The sequence below is a fragment of the Cnephaeus nilssonii genome (assembly GCF_951640355.1).
Source record: "Cnephaeus nilssonii genome assembly, chromosome: 6".
In the NCBI taxonomy this organism is placed as follows: domain Eukaryota; kingdom Metazoa; phylum Chordata; class Mammalia; order Chiroptera; family Vespertilionidae; genus Cnephaeus; species Cnephaeus nilssonii.
The window spans coordinates 15,169,704-15,191,959 of NC_137077.1; the positions used below are offsets into that span (position 1 = coordinate 15,169,704).

A 22,256-nucleotide genomic window follows, 5' to 3' on the forward strand; every position below is an offset into this window, starting at 1 on the left:
TTTAAAATTCATACCCAAAGGATTTTATCCTGAAAAATGTATTCAACTTGTTTCTCTGAACACTCAGATTTACCTTTAAATAGTGTATTTATTTATTTAATTGCTTTGAGTTCCTAGCAAAACGTAAAAAATGAAGCTGCTCATCTCTGAGACCTTTAGAAAGTGAAAACATTAGTTCTTTAGCTCAACGCCTAGGAATGAATTAATGTTATTGGCAGTGCTTCATTTAGTTTTATACTGACTGTAAGGACAGTGTGAAGATGCCTTCTACTGGGAATGAGAAATATACAATCTTATATCCTTTCAGAAGTAATAAACTGGAGAATTGAAAGCACTTCCTCTCCCCTCTGATCGATAGAGGCTGTATATGCCATTAAATCAACCACATTGTCAATAATGATCAGCACACCCGGATGAAAGCAGGGTGCAAATTGGGGGTAAAACATCAACCAAATCCACATTGTTTTTTATTCTCTAGTGCACAGTAGCATCCAGAGGCATAGTAAATGCGTAGCAGTGGGAGCAGCCCACCCTGCGTGCAGGCAGCAAGGGTATGCAACATCAGTCAAGAATTTTAAAACAATAATAAAACCAACTAAAAGTCAGTTTGGTTTTTATTATCACCTTGAACCAGTAATTCTAAACACTGTCAGTGATAAAATACTTCTCTCCACCAGGGCAGACTACCCCGCCCTTGGAATGCTTTGCTCCTATCAAAACATAAATTCTGTGTGTCTGTGTATACACATATATAGAGAGATCGATAAATATGTATATACATATATAAATGCTTTGAGGAAATATACAGACTAAAACTTAGTTAGCTTTCACTTTAGTCACTGCACAGAGTATGTCAATAATTATTCAGTAGAACGTGACTTTTACAAATGAATTGTCAAAAACATTAATCCATTTAGATAATCAAGTTGGCAGCTGCTGTTCACAAGGTAAATCTAAAACCATGAATATGCATCCCTTAGTCTTCTGTTATTTCTATAATTATCTAGTTAAAGAGGAATTACTAGTAATTTAGGCCTGGTAGAGTAATTCTTGATGAAAACATTAATTAGTAAAGCATTCTTCCAGAAACTTCCTGTAGCCAAATCATTCAGGAAGTAAAATATTTCTAGGGTATTCTATATATATAAGATCTTTAACTATACATGAAAAGCTTAATATATTTAATTTAGAATCAGATTCTCTAATTATTTCACATATACTTAAAGTATACATTTTTCTAGGAAAATGAGATGTGGCATTAGAGTCCTTATTTGGAAAGAAAAATTAGAAATGAGGTATTAAAAAATGCTAATAAACATTAAACAAAACAACACTTACCTAAACCTTCAGATTCAAAGAGGTATGTCTCATCAACCCCAATGTGTCTACACCAGTGAAGAAAGTTCGCAGTATTGTCTCTAGCAAAGAACGATCCAGAGGCAGCATCTTTCTTACAGGGCACTTTTCTCATTGGAAAATTCTGGAAAAGACAAAAGAATAACTTCAAAAATGCATTATGGATATTTTCATTAGCTATCCATGCTAATCACTAAAGAAATATTAAGTGCATTGAATGCAAGTAAGAAGTATACAACATTAGGTATCTTCAAAATTATTTTATCTTATTCTCTTTTAGTATAGTTCAGAAATAATCTGGTTAAAATTAGCAGTAGGATTGAAGCATTTCTAACCTCTTTCTTTTTGAAATGACAAGAATCTTTTCAATTTTAAAAAAATTAACTTTTAAAAATGACACTCTAATAATTCCAAAGTATATCTCCATAGAATCTCTCCATACATAGTTCAATACAAACACAGAATTACTGCCCTGTTAAAGATTAATAGACACCCTCATGTTTGCTTCCTTCCCTATTTGCAGATTCATAAATATAATTCTGAGTTTCCTGAGAAGACTATCAAATAAGGAAGTAGTAGCCCATTCTTAATTCAAGTTCTTTGAAAATTGATGATCTAAGTTTTACAGAACCCTAATTATTTGAGTATCTGAACCAAGAGTATTTAGATAATCCTACTGAGGTTGAGAGACTTTTAGTTTTATTTCAGTTTAAATTTTTACTTGAATAAGCAATTCATGCATATGATTTTTAAAAATGTATTAGTCATAGTAGACACAACGTAAGTCTCTCTCCTACCCTACCCCTCAGTTCCTCTCTCTCTCTAAAGATAACCACTATTACCAGTTCCTTATATATCCTTCCTGTTGCTATTATTTTCCAGAATTAAAATAGTCTTGTTAGTTTCTCTAATGTATACAGGATATATGATCATCGCCAAAAACATAAATAAAGAAATAAAATCAAACGATACAGCTGAATACAAAGATGGTTAGTCTCAACTGAAATCCTCTCACCCACATTTTAGCAAGTCATCTCCGGGCACAAGTATTCATAAATATGATTCTGAGTTTCCTGAGGAGACTATCAAATAAGGAAGTAGACCATTCTTAATTCAAGTTCTTTGAAAATTGATGATCTAAGTTTTACAGAACCCTAATTATTTGAGTATCTGAACCAAGAGTATTTAGATAATCCTTCTGGGGTTTATCTAAATAAACCTACAGAATGTTACAGAAACACACTACTCTGCAATCTGATTGTGTGTATTGCTCATGCACATTTAACAATAGGTTGTAGGCATCTTTTAGGGTAAAAAAGAACAGGTTAAAAGAGTCATTTCTCATGAATGAATGGATAATAATCAAGTGTGTTTAGGTACCATAACTAATTTTTAACAACTTATCTATTGATGAGCATTTAGGTTATTCCTAATTTCTTGCATTTTTGTGAATTTGTGATTTTTTCCATAGAACAAATTCCTGAGAGTAGAATTATGTATCACAGGACGTGCTATATATTTTTTTTCACTTACATTTTACATTCAATATTATTTTATATTAGTTTCAGGAGTACAGCATTGTGGTTAGACAATCATATACTTAACAAAGTATTCCCCCTACATTTCCAGTACCCACACCATACAGTTATTACAATATTATTGATTATATCCCCTATGCTGTACTTTACTCCCCGTGACTCTTTTGTAACTACCAATTTGTACTTCTTAATCCCGTAAACTTTTTTAGGATGGGCTCTATTTTCAATGTGATATACATCACACACTGTCCCCCCAAAAATGACACCACTTTATACTTCACCAACACTGTGTGAGTGTCCAGACCCCCTGTGAAAGTGCCATGCTTGATGAAAAGAGAGAAAACCTTATCTCTTCAAATCATAACTTGAGGGTCAACAGAGAAAAACTGGCTAAAAAATGATTATTCACCAACCAATATTTATAGAATTTACTCACCAAGACAATATATGAAGAATATAAAGGTGATAATGATGATGATAGCTCCTAACTGTGTATCAGAAACCACCACAAGCTCTTTTCTCATTTAATTCTCACAATAATCCTATATTATTGTTCTCAAGAAGAGCTAGCTACTGGATATTTACTATGCACTAGGCACTAAACTAATTGCCATATCCTTGCAAATAAATTCTACAAGTGGAGGTAAATGTTAATACCTCCACTTTACAAGTAAGAGTATTTTTCTAGATTCTGAAAAAGATTAAGTAAATTATCCAAGGTCTTATAGATAGTTGAGGTGGAAATGTACAACCCTGTAGAGATCATGAGAAATGTACATAAACAAATGAGTATGTACCAAGGTATAAGACCACTGCTGTCCAATATCTCCTTACCCCTGGTTCTTCAGAGCTGCAGGCTTTCACCATGTTCTGAAGAACATCAATCAGTTGGCATAACAGCACTCCATTATCAAGCTCTTCCAGTAATCTTTCTGCCTTAACTTCAATACCTAAGAACATATATCCAATGTTAAGATTCTTCTAGAAACAATAAATTCAAAGAATATGGTTAAAAGTTAATTAAATGTAATTAGATTATGGCTGAAATACTACACAAATGTTAGATCAGACTATAATCATTCACTCTTGGAAGGTACAGCAGAGAATGTCAAAATAAAAAATGACAACTGAAACAAAAATGTGATGTAGTACAGGAAAAAATTATTTGACATGTCTTTTATTTCATTTTATTGTTAATTATTTTATTTTCTATTATTTCATTTTTTTAAAAACCCAAGTGCTGTATGTTTCATTACTCACTATTAAGGTTAACTTGTGATTCACTGCACATTACTACTGCTTACACAAGAAAAATTCTCTATAAATAAGATGGAATTTGTTGCAACTTAAAAATTAAAGACAGTAACCTAGCAAAGACTCAGGGAATACTAACTTTTCACCTCTAAAATACCTTCTTTGGAAGCTTTATTACACAATAAACTTAAAAAAAGTATTTTTCTAAATCAAACTGATACTAGATATCTGGAGTGTTTGCTCTGTTTTAATGATCTCGGGAAGGTCACAGATGAGCTTCATATATCTTTTTTCACAAAAACCTTGCAATGCTACATGAAATTCTGTATTAAAAGAATTTTTCTGCAGAAAAATTCAGGGCACTTATCATATTGCTTAACTGAGTAAAGCAATATGATGCCAGACAGTCTCCAACCTGACGTTTCCTCCTGGGTGTCATGAATAATCATTTTAACTGCAGTATGAATGCCATTCAGAATCCCATGCCTTATACAGAATTAAGCGGGGGGGAGGAGGGGGAAATCAGTAAAATATAGATCCCAAAATTATACCTACATATTAAAAAAGGATTTTAATATTAACAGTGAAAATGTTGATTATTTAAAGCTTACTGACCTCTTCTGTTCAGCCTCAAACTTCCTTACTATTCAAGCCCTAAGGGTCAGGGTGAAATAGAATATCCTCCCAACTAGAATAAAAGCTTTGTGAGATTTCATTCACAGGAGTATCCCCAGCCTCTAGAACAAGCACTCCTTAGCAAAGAATAAGGTTCTCAATAAATGTTTACTAAATACAAGAATAGAATTTTGAATGTCTTTTCAAGCCTTACCTAACAAACCAGATAACCAGATTGACAGATCTTCTTGCATGGGCAAGAGGGTGGCTTTGTGCCTCACAGCTATCCACTCATCATACTGACAAACATCAGCCAAACCTGGCCCGTGTCTGGGGGTCAGAGGGCTCCGTGGGCTTAGAGGCAGGTCTTCTCCAAACCACACCTAGAGAAAACGCCAACCAAATGAATAGATGTGACCTTGTTAAGTCAGCATAACCCACATCTATATTTAAACATGAATTACAGACCATGAATAATACAATATATGCAAAAATATATAAAGTAGAAGCAAACTATTAGTCGAGATACTTGAGGCATTGTCAATATCCACTACTGTGGTAAATGTAAGTGAACCCCCTAATTAATGAATGCATTCTACTATCAAGCCAAGAGAATAAAAATCAGCAAGTTATATTTTTACTTTACTTGTTAGATAAGTAAGTTTTATAAGTTACTTGACCAGAGTCTCAGCATCTTGGCTGTAAAATGGGTTAATGAACACTGCCTTATAAGATACATCCTTGTAACATCTAGCATTGGTCCTAGCAATATTTGTTGAATAATGGATAAATTGAATAAATGCATAAATGGCATTTTAAACTTTAAATCATAATAAGAGTATAATCTTTAAAAAATATTCTAAATAATCTGGTCTGTCATCTGATATTGCATGGCCCATAACTAAGTATGGTTTTTACATTTAAAAATGGCTTGTTATATAAGTACCTACATAATTGCCTCGATGTTGCCTGTTGACTCTCAAAGCCAAAAATATTTACTACCTGGCCAATTCCTAGTTTAGAATAAAAATGGACATAAACATACTATCAAACCAGCACTTGCAAATTTTTGAAATTTTACAAAACTTTAATACAGGCATCCTCAAACTACGGCCCGCAGGCCACATGCGGGTGTTTTTGCTGTTTTGTTTTTTTACTTCAAAATAAGATATGTGCAGTGTGCATAGGAATTTGTTCATAGTCTTTTTTAAACTATAGTCTGGCCCTCCAACCGTCTGAGGGACAGTGAACTTGTCCCCTGTTTAAAAAGTTTGAGGACCCCTGCTTTAATACAATGTTATTTAGAGAAAAGACTATCAATACTCAATGCAGAAAGGGGAACAGAGCCCAAGTGAAATGACAGGCGCAGAGAGGGGGATGGGGAGAGGGTTCTTGCAGGAGGGTAGCTTGAAATAAAAAGTCAGAGTTTGAATGAAGTAAGAGGATGTCCACCGATGAGGACAGCCTGGGCACAGAGTCAGACCCTGAGCAGGATATAAGTCAGACCCTTTGGGGACGAAGGGCGAAGGTCCCAGTGCAGGGTGTCAAAGCTCAAGTGAGCTGAGAAGGGCAGCAGCTCAGGGCGGGGTGGCAGCAACAGAGGAAGATCAGTTACACACAGAGAGATTTACCAAAGGAAACCAGGTTTCTCACTGCCAAAGAAGAATGGTACAAATATGGAATGAGAGAAAACTAGAATGAGTCCTATGGTGTTGCAATAGAATTTCTTTTACCAAAAAGCAAAGATGTGCTCAAAGAATGGTGAGGACATGCCAAAAGGAGACAGATGCCAGCCTGCAGAGACTCTAGTGGCTAAGTCAAAAGCAATTTAAACATCAAAATAATGACATAAATGGGTTATAACACAAAGAATAAAATAAATATAAGTCCATCTATATATATAAAAGCCTAAGTGACCGTTTGACCATTCAACCTATAGCTATGATACACACTGACCACCAGGGGGCAGACGCTCAATAAACAGGCATGGAAACATGGAACAGATTGATGAATCTCAGAGAGAAGGGGGGACGGGAAGAGATTAACCAAAGATCTTATATGCATACTAGAGGCCCGGTGCATGGATTTGTGCACCAGTGGGGTCCCTTGGCCTGGCCTGCGGGGATCGGGCCGAATCTGTGCACAAGTGCTCTGACATCACCCAAGGGGTCCTGGATTGCAAGAGGGTGCAGCCAGGCCAAGGAACCCCAACGGTGCACGATTCCATGCACTGGGCCTCTAGTATAGATATAAATTAATAAACTAGAATTTTGAGGAGGGATGACATTCAAATACTTCCCCCTTAAATACTTACTACAAAAGAGAGTCATTTTACAGTAGAGAAACCTGACAGGCGGCATCTTAATTGAGTGACAAAAGTGAACACCATTAATAATGGGACAACCAAAAGCATAGGCCACCTGATAGGATGCAATGAGAAAACATAGCAGCCCTCTGTGATATGGCTGCCAAAGATACATAACCTGAATTGAATCATGAGGAAACATCAGGCAAATCCAAAATGAGGGACACTGTACAAAATAACTGATAGTTAATATTCAAAAAGTGTCAACGTCATTAAAGGCAAGCAACGGTTGAGATACTGTTTCAGACTGAGAAGGACTAAAGGGACATGACAATTAAATTGAACCCATGATTCTGAACTGAGCACTATTGAGACAACCGGCAATTCCTGAATGAGGTCTGAGAATTAGATGGTAGTACTGTATCAGTGTTAATATCCTGATTCTCATTACTGCATCATGGTTGTTTAGGAGGATGTCCTTGTTTTTGAGAAATACACATTGAAGTATTTGGAGGCGATGACACATTAGATTGGCAACTCATTCTGAAATGGTTCAGACAAATATTTCTGTGCTATACTTAACGATTACTTTGTAAATTTGTGATTACTTGCAAATAAATTTTTAAAGTGTAAGTACAAATAATACCAATATCCTTTCTTGATTTTTAAATATAGTTAATTTTCTCCCTAAAATACATTAAACTTACTGAGGTTTATTTGAGGCAAGTCTTACTATGCCAAATCAAAAGCCATAACACCGTAATTAATCCAGACAAATTATGGAGAAAACAACAACAGCAACTATTTCTAATCTCCCATGATAAGAAAAAAAAAACAACACATGCTTTTGAAAAAAAATCCCAAGAGCAAAGGAAGAACATGAATATATACCACAAGAGGCAAACAGGAGTAGCAAAACTCAAAAAAAAAAAAAAAAATCCAAAGAATAAGAGAAACTAAGTTATTTGAGAGACATCATTTCAGGAATTGAGGGTAGGGTTTGGGGAATGAACTCCTAAATATCTAAGAATCCTATAAAGTTTTAGAAAAAAGGTAAGATTTTATTTATTTACCTGAATTCTCTTAAAATTATTTCAAAGGAAGTGCAGCAAAGATATAATACCTAAATCTGCCCTTCATAGGCATGTATAATACCTAGCACATGGTATTCAGCCAAAAATATTTGTTGGTATAATTAAGGAAATAGATATCAGCAAATGGCTGATATCAAAATCAAGATGCATCTACAATCAACAGTATATTATAGTCAATGGAATATGTTATTTGTCCTTTAACCATTCGGCTGAGCTGAAAAGAGGCAGAAAGATGCAAATGTTTGTCAAGGCAAGATGTGCATTAGTTAGGAGGGTGGTTTTGAAATAAGAAGCTAACATTAACAAAGGTCATCCTTCTATCTTCCCACATGAGGAAGAAGAGTATTTCAATTTCCCTGTTATTGCAGGCAGAAGACTATAATAACCTGGGCTGGTCAGTAGCCTGTTAATGTTGTTAAAAGTTAGATGTTAGCTCTGGCCTGTGTGGTTCAGTGGGTTGAATGTGGTCCTGTGCACCGAGTGGTTGCCAGATTGATTCCCAGTCAGGGCACATGCCAGGGTTTCAGGCTTAATCCCCGGTAGGGGGCATGCAAGAGGCAGCCAATTGATGTTTCTCTCTCTCTCTCTCCCTATCCCTCCTTCTAAAAATCAATAAAAACATATTTTTTAAAAAGTTAGATGTTAATAATAAAAACTTCATGTACAAAGGTTGTTCTCAAACATGCAGAAAGCTGTCATATTGCAGAGATTCTTAATCCATAGGCAGTATATAGATGCCTATGGATTAAGAATAGGTACATAAACTTGCTTACATCTAGGCAAAATTTTCTGCCTTTGTACAAATAGCCCTTTTTCTCAGAAAGTTCATACCTTTTCTCAGATTCTCACAGAGGACTATGAACCAAAAGACACCAGGAACTATTGTTCATTGGTTGTTAGACTGTACTTTTATATACTAGTCAAAATGAAAGACCAAAAGAAAAAGGCAAGTAAGATCCTAATGTATTAAATTAGTAAGAACCAATTGATAATAGCCATTTACTGATAACTCCTCTCTGTAAGGCATTTATGAATAACTAGTATAGTTAGCAGAGAAAGAGGTTAATATCCTGGGAAGTTCTCACATTTATTACAGGTAGAGAAGCAAAAATTTCCATGAGAGATGTCAAGAATGTGCTCGGAGAAGAATCAATATAGATGGATCTGTGGAATCTAGATTAGAGAAGGTTTTATGGAACTATAAGACAAAACTATGAAAATATTCACAAAGTTAAGAAAATATTAATGGCCATTAGTGTAGAAATGAGAAGAGCATGGTCAATGTGGCAATGATAAAAAAAAAAAAGCACACTTATAGAAATCAAAAAAATATAATCAACATGAACCTTATGACATTTCTGAGACTTGGATAAAAAGAGAACACAAAGAATAGTCAGATAATAAAAGGTTTTGAGTAATAAAGTTCTGAGCATACTCAGTATGGATTTGAGAAGACCGAAGGGGAAGACTAAGACCTGCTAGGAGACTGCCGTGGATTTCCAAGTCCCACGAGGAAAGCAGGATAATGGAACTCTTTATTAGTGGGGTAGAAGGATAAGCTGCATAGCACAGGAGGGAGCACAAGCAGGATCACATTCAGAGTTGTTCTTAACCACTTGATAAATTCTCTTCTCTGGCTATCACCCACTGTTAGCTAGATAAGCCTCCTTTCTTCATAAAATAAAAAAAGAAAACGTAAAAAGAAAGACATGCATGACACAGGTATAATCTCAAGTTTTACATCTTGATAATTTTGTTGGACAAATGATACAACCAAACTTCTGAAGTGCTTATTATGCAATACACATTCTAGTAGGCACTTTGTGCATGTAATGTCACTGATTCCTCACAGCTATTCTACTAAATAAGTGCAATGACCCTCACTTGAGGCATGGAAGCAGGCATTGGGAGAAGTAAAATAAAATAACTTGTCCGAATCTTACAGGGATGCAGAACTATGATCAGAAATGAAATCTGACAGATTAAAGCTTTCACTTTCCAAGCAATTTTATTATTAGCTGCTTGCATCTTTCTAGATAGATGTTCAATGTGATTTCTGTCTTTAAGTGACTAGTCAATCATGTTCTATTTATAGCAAAAGAAAAAAAACTTAAGAGGATATCAGAATAATATAGCAAATACTGTACCAAGCCTGGAAATCATTCAAATGTAAGATCATTCTGGTTTATCTCATTATCCTCATCTTGCTTCTCCACCCCTCCCCCCCAAAAAAAACACAAAAACAAAGAAACAACAACAAAAAAACAACCCACTCTTTAAATTTTAATAATTAGTTATTTATAGGCATTATGAGGCACATGTACAATTATCTAAAATAAAAACTTTATATTTGTATTTACTGAAAGTTTTTTAAATACAAATATATACTAAATTGTAATGAGAGGAACACTATAACATATTCGACTTCTTTTCCCAGGACAGTATAAATAAGATGGGCCCACCTAACCCTAAGGTATTTTTTATCCTTATAAATATTTAATACAAGCCTAGAATTAGAATCCTTTCAGAAATAGAAAGTGAAAATATAGTATTCCTGTTATTAAAAGTTGATGCTTAAAAAACTAGCACAATAAAAACATTTTGATAATTTTGGTATTTTACTAATTATTATAATTTTATTATGTTAATCTCATAAAAATATTTTTTCCAAAACACTTACTTGAATTGCAGGCTGCATGGTCAGTAATACTCAAATCAAACTGCTTTTCTGAAAAGAGAACAAAACATGAATATGCAGACAATGGCAGCTTTCCTACTTACTCCCCCAACTTCAAATTACAAGGAATCTGTTTCACTCTATTTGATTGAAAATCTAAGACTTTTTCTTCTAATTGGAAATCATTTGACTATAAGATCAATAATCATTCCTAGCTTCTTACTTCATAAAAGTACTCTTCGTTTGAAACAGGAAGACCTGGAACACGTTTTAATATTTAGTTTCTGATACTAGCACCAAAGTGATTCTTTTTATTTTTCCTAAAATAGAGAAAGGATTCAAGACAGGGAATAGGGGTGATGTGGCTCAAGAGTCCTAGTGCACCCCTTTTTCCCCCCACTTTTTAAATTTAGTAATCTACCAAAAAAGAAAAGGCTGTGTAATGGGAGCTCTAACTAGCTATCTGATTGCAAGCAAGCCAATTCTTGAAACATCTGGCTTCAAAGTAATTCTTGAAGCTTCTGGCTAGCAAAATAAAATTAACAGTAACACTTAGCCAATAAGTCTTCCAGAATTCTCCCCTGTGAACATAATGTAAATACATATATCACAGAAACTAAAAGTTAAGTATCTTCCATCTGACCTTTACATGGAGGTCATAAAAGTTCATCTGGACTTTGTATAAATTCACAAGCTTAACCATGAGCTTCTTTTGCCAGAGGAAAAGGTAATAGACACAAACATTGCCCTAACTGGTTTGGCTCAGTGGATAGAGTGTCGGCCTGTGGACTGAAAGGTCCCAAGTTCGAATCCGGTCAAGGGCATGTACCTTGGTTGCGGGCACATCCCCAGTAGGAGGTGTGCAGGAGGCAGGCAGCTGATCGATGTTTCTCTCTCATCAATGTTTCTAACTCTATTCTTCTCTCTTCCTCTCTGCAAAAAACAATAAAATATATTTTTAAAATTTTTTAAAAATAGACACAAACATCTATTTTAATCAATTTTAACTATGAGACAATACTCAATGCCTTTCTATAATAATTTTTCATAAGTTATTTCCTCTACTAGGTGCTAAAGATAACAACAACAACAACAACAAAGGAACAGCACAATTTAGCTCCAAAGTACTCTTCTTGAAATCTACAAGAAGGAAAACCACAACTTTAATTATGTTAGGTTAATAAAATTCTTTATTGCATTATCAGAGAGGGGGAAAAAATGAAGCTTAAAAACACCCAGAATAATAAAACTATGTAAAACCTAGAAATCTTCACTGCTTAGAGCAGTATAATATCGTAGTTATTTTTTATTGTAAACCACCATTAAAAGAGTCTAAGAAAAAAGTCTAGTTTATAAGGCTATAATGCTACCAACTTCCAAGGAAAAGTTATTTTCTCCTCCAAGTTACACCAGACATACCTCCTGTACAGGGCCAACTACACATACTGCCTTCCTCCTTCCAGGAACATTTCTTCTGGTACTGAAGTTGAACTTGAGCTAAACCTAACTGAAAAGTGTAATATTACATCATATTTTCTTTGCGGGAAGGCAAAGGATAGCAGAATGTCCTTTTTGATGTCATTTTTCCTCTCTCTACCACAGCAAAAGGGCAAAGTACAACTGGGCCTTACTAATGAGCTTGTTATGCTTCCCACGAGCCAAGTCAGTGGGGAATACATTTTCCTTTAGCATAAATAATCCTTTGTCCCCAACAAAGACCCACAGTAAGAAGCTTCCAAGACCATTTTTGAAACATGCAGCAGAGAAGCTGCTCCCATTAAAATAAGGAGTCCCACACAATCGGACCAGAACTCTAACAGTTGGAACTGCCAGCCCAAAACAAAAGAAGGCCTAAATGACCAGGCGTGTGCAAATCAGGAACAGTGATGCTTTCACAAAGAAGCTATCACAAGAATGTTTAGTCGTTGCATTTTTATAGAAAATTCAGCAAAATTGGTTTTATGAAAGAAATGAAGAATGTGTGCACAACCTGAACTTTAGCAGAAAGTTTTCTGAATTACCCTCCTTGTGCAATGGAAAAACTACTTTATAATGATGACAATAAGAACCATCTGGGTTATCTTTAAAAACAAATTCTTTAGTAAAATACTCAGATAAGTAAGTACTCAGGTCAGTTATAACACACCTTCGTATATGAAAGAGTATCATGTACACAAATACATGCTTTTATATGAAAACTTTTATAAAGTGGTGAGAATGTATCAGTGAATCATCAATTAATGAGTACTCATCATGTCCCAGATATTAAGAGCTAGTTAATTGATATTTTCTAGTCACTCACTGTTCTCTTTATAAACTATCATGTGTCTCAGGCATTTAATCCCAAGAGTAGCATCTTTCTATAGTTAGTCCCAGTCCTCAATCTGCACCACAATCAATTCTTGATTACTTCTCACTGGTTTTATTACCTATTTTCCTCTCTTCCCTGAAAGTCTTGGTCTCTACTTTTCCCCCATAAACCAATCATTCTGAAATAGAAACATTTTGTTTTTGAAGCTACATATTAACTAGCAACTTATTGGCTTTATTTTGTTCCTGTTTTTGTCTCTGTCCTTTTCCAGAAGCCTCATTCAAGTCTTTGCCAACTTGAGGAAGTCGCTTTGAGGGGAAAAGACCTCTCACATGACCATGACCAAGTACAAACTATACTCTGCCCTGCTGGGAATCTCTCACAAGACAAGGGGCTTCCGTAGACAACATGAGTGAAGATCACTACACTTGATTTTGAAACCTGAGGGAAATCTTAGGGACACGGAATGTGCTCATCCACCTGAAACCTAACTGGATTTGGGCCTAACCCACTCATCTTAAAAAGTTTCAGTCATGAGGCCCTCAGGATTATTTATGGTAGGCTCTTTATACCAATCTGACTCCAGATCATGGTGAAAGAAAATGCCATCCTGTTGAACTGATCCTTTGTCCCACAGCTGTAGGCTCTGAAATTGAGTACATTTTTATTCCTCACCCACATTATAAGATACGGTGGGGAGAGCACGAGGTGGCATGACTCAGTGCTGGTACAAATCGGAGGTCAGTTTAGAAAAACAATGGCAAAAAAACATGGTAAGGTTTCTTCAGAAAAATAGTAACATGGGCACCACTGCAACACATATACTAGTACATTCAGCACTCAGCCACCAGGTCACTGCCTAGATACATAAGCTGCAAGGATATGGCAAGTGCCAACCCCGGGATAGAGGCTACTCCTGGGGAGACGAGGAAGATGAGCTCGGGGAGGAATGCACAGAGGCCTTTCAACAGTACTGGTAAGATTCTATGTCAGGATAAGTGGTGAGGACATAGGTGTTATAATATATGTCTTTCTAAATGTCAAACAAACATTTTGTCATTTCTTAACGCTTCATTTAGAGAAAATAGTTGAAGATATCCTCCTCCCTGATGTATTCAGAAAACAAAAAAGAACAACTTTCTCGGCTTTAATTTTTTCACTTAATTATTTCCTAATTGCCTAACAGAGAAAATAGAAATGTTATATCCATACCAAACATTTTTCATATATTTTTATGCATACTCACCATAAAGGCACCACTGTGGTAGTAGGAACTAGCAGAAACATCTGGTGCGAATTCCAGCTCTAGCAAATATTAGCTATAGGACCCTGGAACGGCTAACTCCTCTGAACCTCAGTGTTCCCATTTGTAAAATGGGACACCGCCTCCTCCCTCGTATGGCTGTTACAATGATTATATGAAATGATACAAATAAAGGACCTGGCACATAGCTAGCACTTAACAAATGCTAGCTGTTATGATTAATACTATGATGAGACATGATTATAGTTCATTTTTTATAATTTATCAAACTAAAGAGATAAGAAAACAAAGCAAATAATGCTCAGAAATCATTAAATGTAATTTGGAAAGCTCCTTTTACTAACATCAAAATAAATATGGTTATAAATAAAAGTAAAAGCTTTTAATACCCACATGCTAATTGGGAGGATAGTGAGATGTGAATTTGAGGGCTACACTGCTGGCTTGGAAGATGCGGAGGAGCCAAGGAATGTAGGTGTCCTCTAGAACATGGAGAAAGGCAAGAACGGACTCCCCACTAGAACCTCCAGAAACAAGACAGCCTGACCGACCCCTCCTTTTCAGCTCATTTCAGATTTTTGTTTTCCCAAACTGTCTATATATATAAAAGCCCAGTGACCAAATGGTGGAATGACCAGAACGACCGGTCAACCAGTCACTATGACATGCACTGACCATCAGGGGGCAGACGCTCAATGCAGGAGCTGCCCCCTGGTGGTCAGTGCACTCCCACAGTGGGAGCAGCTGCTCAGAGGGTGGGTCCACAGCTCGGCTGACGGGGATGAGCGGCGCCACCACAGTGGGCCGATCCCTGTAGGCCACGCCCCCCACCAGTGCACAAATCCCATGCACCAGGCCTCTAGTACGATAATAAATGTGTGCTGCTTTAAATTGCTAAGTTTGTGGTTATTTGTTCTAGCAATAAAGGGAAATGAACACACTACTTAAGTGAAGAAAGGAAGATTTGTCCAGAGGGTCAAGACATTTGACCCAACCTAGAGAAAGCAATAGATATCAGCGAGCCCAGCATGTTCAAATTATAAGAAAAAGGGCACCAATTTTATACAGCATGCTTTAAAAAAAAATGATGCAAAATTTATAGGTAAATCACATTATGAGTGCCATGTATTTGCTATTATCACCACCACCAAATGCCCCTGCCTTTGTATATTTAAGATCATTTTTACATTAATTCACTCACTTAAATATTTACTAAGGTTTCCTGTATTTAGTTTCTCAGGAAATGACATCAAGATTCACGGAGTTACCAGGTCATCCTTGATTTCTTCCTAGCTCACACCTCTACTTCCTCCTCCTGGGTCCCTCATCCAAAATTAATCAATGACCGTATCTTGTTACTTTTATTTCTAAATTTTCTCTTCAATACCTATAGCCACTCTTCTAGTTCAAGCCACCATCATCTTTTCCCAAGTTTACTGAAACAGACTCCCACCAGGCACCCTTTCTTCAGCCTTGCAAGCCTCCAACTGTTTTCCATGTACTACAGCCAGCGTGACCTTCACAAACACCCAGCTGAGGACATGTTACTTACTCTCCTGCTTAAAACCCCTGATGGCTCTTCCCTGCCTTTAGGATCAAGTCCAAACTCATTAATAAAGCAAATAAAGCCTTTCAGGACTCCCTTCCAAATCATCTCTTGACCCTTGCACTCCCACCATCTGAACTTCTTTTAGACCCTTCAAGCACAAGCCGATCCATCTACATGGAACACTCGCTTCTTCCGCTTCTTCCAGACTCACTGCTACCTATCCTTCAGATTCAATTCCTCTAAAAGTGTCCCTGAACCCGCTCCTCAATTTAGGTTATATAGCGATATATGCTTCAATTTTACTGTACCCTATACTTTTTAAAATAAGGTCCTTGAGGTAGTAACAGTCTCCATTTCTTCTATTTCTATGTAGAAATCAATGCTGAAATTACTCCTAAATATAATAAATGTTGTATTTATTACTAAACGGAATATAAAACAACTAGAGGCCCAGTGCACGAAATTCATGCACTCGGGGGGTGGTCCCCCAGCCCAGCTGTGCCCTCTCACAGTCTGGGAGCCCCACAATCGATCGCCCCAAAGAGGTAGGCCCCACCCACCTGCCACAGCACCGCCACGTGGTAGCCTGGGCTTCCGTCTTTGCGGTAATTGTGGAGCCTCTCAATTGATCGATCGCCCCGCCAGCCAGTGGCCTAAGCCTCCCTCTACAGGGTGATCATGGGGCGATGGCCGGGCCCCCGACCAATCGCATTGCACCCGCCTTGGCTGGCCTGGCGCCAGTGGGTATCATAGCATGGTCATCTGGAAGGTCATCCAGATGGTCGTTCTGCTGTTCAGTCTTTTGGTCAATTTGCATATTATGCTTTTATTATTATAGATGATATAAATGTGTGGTGTATTCATTTAAGAGAAAGACAGCTTCTAAAGTCAAATAAAGACTTTGAAGAGAAAGAAAAAAGATTCTCACAGTTTAATAAAACATCACACATTACTTGCAAAATATATAAACTGTTCATTTGTTGGGAGTCTTTTTTTTATTATTTGAAACTAGAGGCCTAGTGCGCAAAATTTGCAGTTCAGGAGCCCTCAAGGGATGTCTGACTGATGACTGACTCCTGGGAAGCGGGCCTAAGCCGTCAGTCAGACATCCTTAGCGCTCTCCCGTCACTGCTGCTGCGCTCGCCAGCCATGAGCCCAGCTTCTGGCTGAGCAGCGCTTCCCCTGTGGGAGTGCACTGACCACCAGGGGGCAGCTCCTGCGTTGAGTGTCTGCCCCCTGGCAGTCAGTGCGTGTCATAGCGACCGGTCTATCTGCCATTCGATTTGCATATTACCCTTTTATTAGATAGGACAGGATTTTCCTTTCAATGTTTGGCAGAGATTCAATCTGAATAACAATTTTATATTAGACAGAATTATTAATTTGTCATAAAATTTTGTGGGATGCAAAAAAATTTTTAAAGAACTTAAAATCAGTTTGCCATTATATTTGACAGACTAAAAGACTTTATGGAAAACATACATGCACAGACACTAAAATAAAGACATGGAAAAACAATAGTAAGTGTCCATTAGCAGGAAACTGCTCAAATAATTTATGGGACATTCATACAGGAATTAGCCACTTGAAAGACTATATGATATAGCTTCATCTACTAATCTGGAAAGATATTTATTATATCTTATGCAACCAAAAGTATATATAATTATATTATTGAGGTCACAATGTTTTCTAAATTGTGTGTGTGTGTGTGTGTGTGTGTGTGTGTACTAGTAAAAAGAAAAACTTTTTAACATAAACAATTTTTTCACCAGCTAATTTTTTGGGTGAATCTAAAATATTAACAAGTCATTTATCAACGGAAAACAAAAGTCATTACGTATAAAACTATATAAGTGAGCCCTTCACCATAGCTAATATACTTTCTTACAGAAAAGTTTATGCTGTGTGACAATAGGAAGAAGTCTCTACCAGTCAGCCCTTAACCAACATCCAGCATATAATGGTCATAATACTGTAAATTCCTATGGAACTTTCAGCATCAAAGATAAATTGCATTTAGCATATCTGCTACATTTTATTACATTCCTGGAAATGAGTAATTCATTTAGGAAATACATGGTAACTTTCTGTTAAAACAACCTACTTTGTAACAATGTAATAATATAAAAAATCATTTTGAGTTTTTAGGAGAAACACTAAAGAAATATAATTATAATTACTGTCTGTATCTTGTAAACATTACTTCTGAGGCATTTATCTAAGGCAGTTAAATTTCAATTAAAAGTAGGGAAACTGAGACAACTGACAAGACTCAAGTTTCCTATTTTCTCAAATCCTATGTACATCACATGGTTAATTTGGTGTGTTAAGGTATATCTGATACCAAAGTAGAGAAAGTAAAAAGTAATAGGAAGTAAAACATACACAGAGAGGCATATATACACAGACATGTTACTATAAGAAATTACAATATCATAATACATAGTAACCTTAATCCCTTACTTCCCTCACCAAGAGTTAGCTTGAAAAAAAAATTAACAACAATATCAGTAAAGCACATCGTATCTGGTACATTCTAGGTAATAACGTATTTAACTGAACTTTCTTATCTCCAAATTTAAATTAAGATTTATAGGGGAAAAAGATAATGGAGGAGTGCTGTTTAGTAAAATTATAGTGAATAAGCAAAAACTAAATGTTTTTGCAAAAATATAAATTAGAAAACATTATTTCTGACTGACCAATTCTCCAAACATCCCAGCGCTCATTTAGTTTTTTAATAATAGCATATATATTGTTGACATTATTCTCTTATCACATTTTGACTTACCATCACAAATTATTTCTTATTATTTTTTTAATGAATGAAGTATCAAAATAAATCCATACAGCAGAAATGAACCCACAAACAACTCTGTGCAGAGAAGTTTGCCTAATGCTGGGAATATAAATGCAAGGGCAGTCTGTATGATAGAAAAAAGAAGCGAGATGTTTGGAGGCAGTCTGGACTGAATTCTGATGGACCTTATTTATTAGGTTATGTCCCTTCTCTGAGCTTCAGTTTCCTCACCGAATGAGATAACACCAACTACAGTGCAGGATTACCATGAGGTTTGACAATAATATAAGTAACGCACATCATATTTGGTACATTCCAGGTAATAATGAATTTGATAATCAAGAATGTTTAGTATGTTCCAGATACTATTTAAGTGTCTTGCATGTACTAATCAGTGAATGATAACTATCATACCTCTGCACTGCCTTCACCTCTGCTCCTCTCTGCCCTTTGGGGATAACTTGAAACATGTAACACAAATTAAACAGCACAGAAATAATGATACCTGTGTGTCAGGCATTGTACTGAACTAGTTATATAGGTTATTTTATGTAATCCTCAGAACAGCCCTTGCATCAATAAGGTAGGATCTATTATTAACAGTCTTTTACAGAGTAGGAAATTTAGGCTTAGAAAGATTAAATAACTTGCCTAAATTCACACACATAGTAAAGTCTGATTTCAGAACCCACATACAACTCTGCTAAACTAAAAAGAAACAGTATTACTTTCAATCTCAGAATAGCAGAGACACCTACTATTATTATTTATTATTATTATTATTTTGTTAATCCTCAACTGAGGATATTTTCCCATTAACTTTTAGGGAGAGTATAAGAGAGAAGGAAAGACAGAGAGAAACATCGATGTGAGAGAAACACATCGATTGGTTGCCTCCCACATGGGGGGCCTGGGGAAGAGCCTACAATCAAGGTACATGCCCTTGACCTGAATCGAACCTGGGACCTTATGGTCCATAGGCCCATGCTCTAACCACTGAGCAAACCGGCTAGGGGCAGAGACATCTACTACTCATTGCACATTGTGGGGCTTTTTTTATCCTCACTGGAGGATATGCTGAGAGAGAGAGAGAGAGAGAGAGAGAGAGAGAGAGAGAGAGAGAGAGAGAGAGAGAGAGAGAAAGAAACATCAATGGGTTTTGGGGAATAGAACCCAAAACCTAGGTATGTGCCCTGACAGGAATCAGGTACAACCCTTTGGTGTACCTGACTGATGCTCCAACCAACTGAGCCTCCCGGCCAGGGCTGCACACTGGATTTTAATGAGTTTTTTAAGCAAATGAGTCAGACAGACATGTATCAGTATCTACTCCAGAAGATTATCACCAGAGTTTCTACTTTTTCATTCAAATCAATTCCAATCTCCTCCCAGGGAGAATATGAGCTGGCAAGAATTCCAATTCCTAATCATTTAAGTACCAAGAGAAATGATCAGATGGCAGTTCAACAAACCGCTTATCTCGAATCAGTCGTTATTAGCACTCTCCACACAAACAAGCAAAACCCAAGCTGACTTAGGCTGGGCCTGCAAAAAAAAAAATCTCTTCACTCGGTAACGATTCCCTCTACTTCTCCACCATACATAACAGGGGAGCACTCTAAATCCGTATGATTCAATCCCTTGGTATCAAAAGATTAGTAGTTAACCCTCCAAAACTTTCCTCCCATTTCCTAGGCCAGTGATGGAGAACCTATGACACACGTGTCAACACTGACACGCGTAGCCATTTCTGATGACACGCGGCCGCATGCCGAGGATGAAACATTTGCTGCTCCTGAGGATGAAACATTTGCGACTAGAGTCTTGGAGTTAGTTTTTTCCTCTAAGTGACACACTACCCGAGTTATGCTCAGTTTTTTGGCGAAGTTTGACACACCAAGCTCAAAAGGTTGCCCATCACTGTCCTAGGCGATCTACAGGCACCCCCACCCACGCACCCACCCACGCAGCCTTGCAAAAAGAGGGGTGTGGGTAGGTAAGCTTCCCACGCAGCTCCCAGTGATATCTCCCTGTTCCTTCCATCTGAGAGATCCTGGAGGGCCTTGTATGGACTGCAGAGGACAAATAGGGAAGCGAGTGAAGGGGAAATGACTGCATGGTTCTCTTTGCAAAGTCTGTGACTTCATCAATTCTTCCAGAGCGTGGTGTGGAGGAATCAGGTGACGCTAAATGTGCTAAGCGCTGGGGAATGAGGGTGCCCCCTGGAAGCCCTAAGCTAGCTCCAAGCTCTGATCCCTGTTTAGATTCTAAAGCAAAAGTGGCTCTCCCTGCCCGCGTGGCTCCGTGGTTGAGCTTCGACCTGTGAACCAGAAGGTCAAGGTTGGATTCCGGTCAGGGCACAAGCCCAGGTGGCCGGCTCCATCCCCCGTGCGGGGCGTACAGGAGGCAGCCGACCAGTGATTCTTTCTCATCATTAATGTTTCTATCTCTTCTCCCTCTCCCTTCTTCTCTGAAATCAATAAAAAAAAAATTTTTTTTTTTTAAAAAAGTGGTGGCTGCTGGATACCTCGTCCTCACTTAGCACACCTGTGGACCCTCGCACCGCACCAAAGGCAGGTAAAGGCAGGGCTAACGTCACCTTGACGGCGCCAGGAACCAATCCGAGCACGCGACTCCCGCAGCCGGCCAATCGCAGAGCGTCTTGGGTTCCCAGTTTAGGGTCTCATCCTACCCGCCGCTGGGACTCAGGCTGAGCGCGGGGGATTCCTCGAGCCCGGAGGCTGAGGCCCGGCAGCCCCGAGCGGGGCGAGTCCCAGTTCGCGCGGAAAAGAGAAGGCGAGCAGGGAAATACTCACCAGCGCGGCCGCAGGAGGGTCACTGCACGCGGTGGGGCGACATCGCGGCTCAATCTGTGCGGCGCCGGCACGCCCCTGACCAACCGCCGCCGCCGCCTGTTTCGAAGGGACCAATCAGAGGGCGGGACGTGGGCGTGGCTGGAGGCCCCGCCCCCCCGGAGCCCCCGGAGCACGAGACTTGCGCGCGCCTCTGAGTCCGCGGGTTGCGCCCGGCCTTCCGCCGCCTGGAGGCTCGCGACCTCAGCGTCCACGCCTCTCTTTCGCCCGAAAGACTGGTTTGGTTTGCAGCACAAGCGCCCCCCTCATCTGGCCCCTCAGCGACAGCAGCAGCCCCTCCTACCCCTCCTACTCGTCCCCGTAGGCAGGAGCGTTGAATCAGCCTCCCATCCTGGAATGTCGCCCGGGGTGTTCAGGGCGGTGTCCCGAGTTTCCTCCCGATCAGTGAAGAGCCCCTCCCAACCTTCAATCAACTCGCGATCTGCCTGCACTGAAGGCGCCTTGGTTTCCGGAGAGGAACTGTCACCGAGCAGGAATGGCAGTCCCAGTAGAAACCTTGCAGAGAGAGGCCCCCCCGGGGAAGGGTGACAGATGAAGGGAAGGAATCCTGTAACTCCAGGCCACAACCAAAATCAAAAAGGGTCTGTGGGCCACTTCCTTCAGAAAACACAAGAGCC

The 22,256-nt window shown here is 38.3% G+C and overlaps 1 protein-coding gene across 4 annotated transcripts in view; it reads right to left on the reverse strand.

The window, feature by feature from the left end:
* Positions 1-21,671, reverse strand: part of GAS2L3 (growth arrest specific 2 like 3) — a 36,821-nt gene extending 15,150 nt beyond the window's left edge. The window contains exons 1-6 of one of the 4 annotated variants that reach the window (XM_079775559.1): positions 21,583-21,658; positions 11,669-11,772; positions 10,843-10,890; positions 4,978-5,146; positions 3,729-3,844; positions 1,339-1,480 (exon numbers count right to left, since the gene is read on the reverse strand). In XM_079775559.1, the coding sequence (XP_079631685.1) occupies positions 1,339-1,480; positions 3,729-3,844; positions 4,978-5,146; positions 10,843-10,860 (445 nt within the window). In that variant the 5' untranslated portion in view covers positions 10,861-10,890; positions 11,669-11,772; positions 21,583-21,658. Of the gene's footprint in view, positions 1-1,338; positions 1,481-3,728; positions 3,845-4,977; positions 5,147-10,842; positions 10,891-11,668; positions 11,773-21,365 lie in introns of all 4 variants that reach the window. The other 3 variants (XM_079775560.1, XM_079775561.1, XM_079775562.1) reach the window with 3 other exon arrangements.
* Positions 21,672-22,256: the final 585 nt, after the last annotated feature.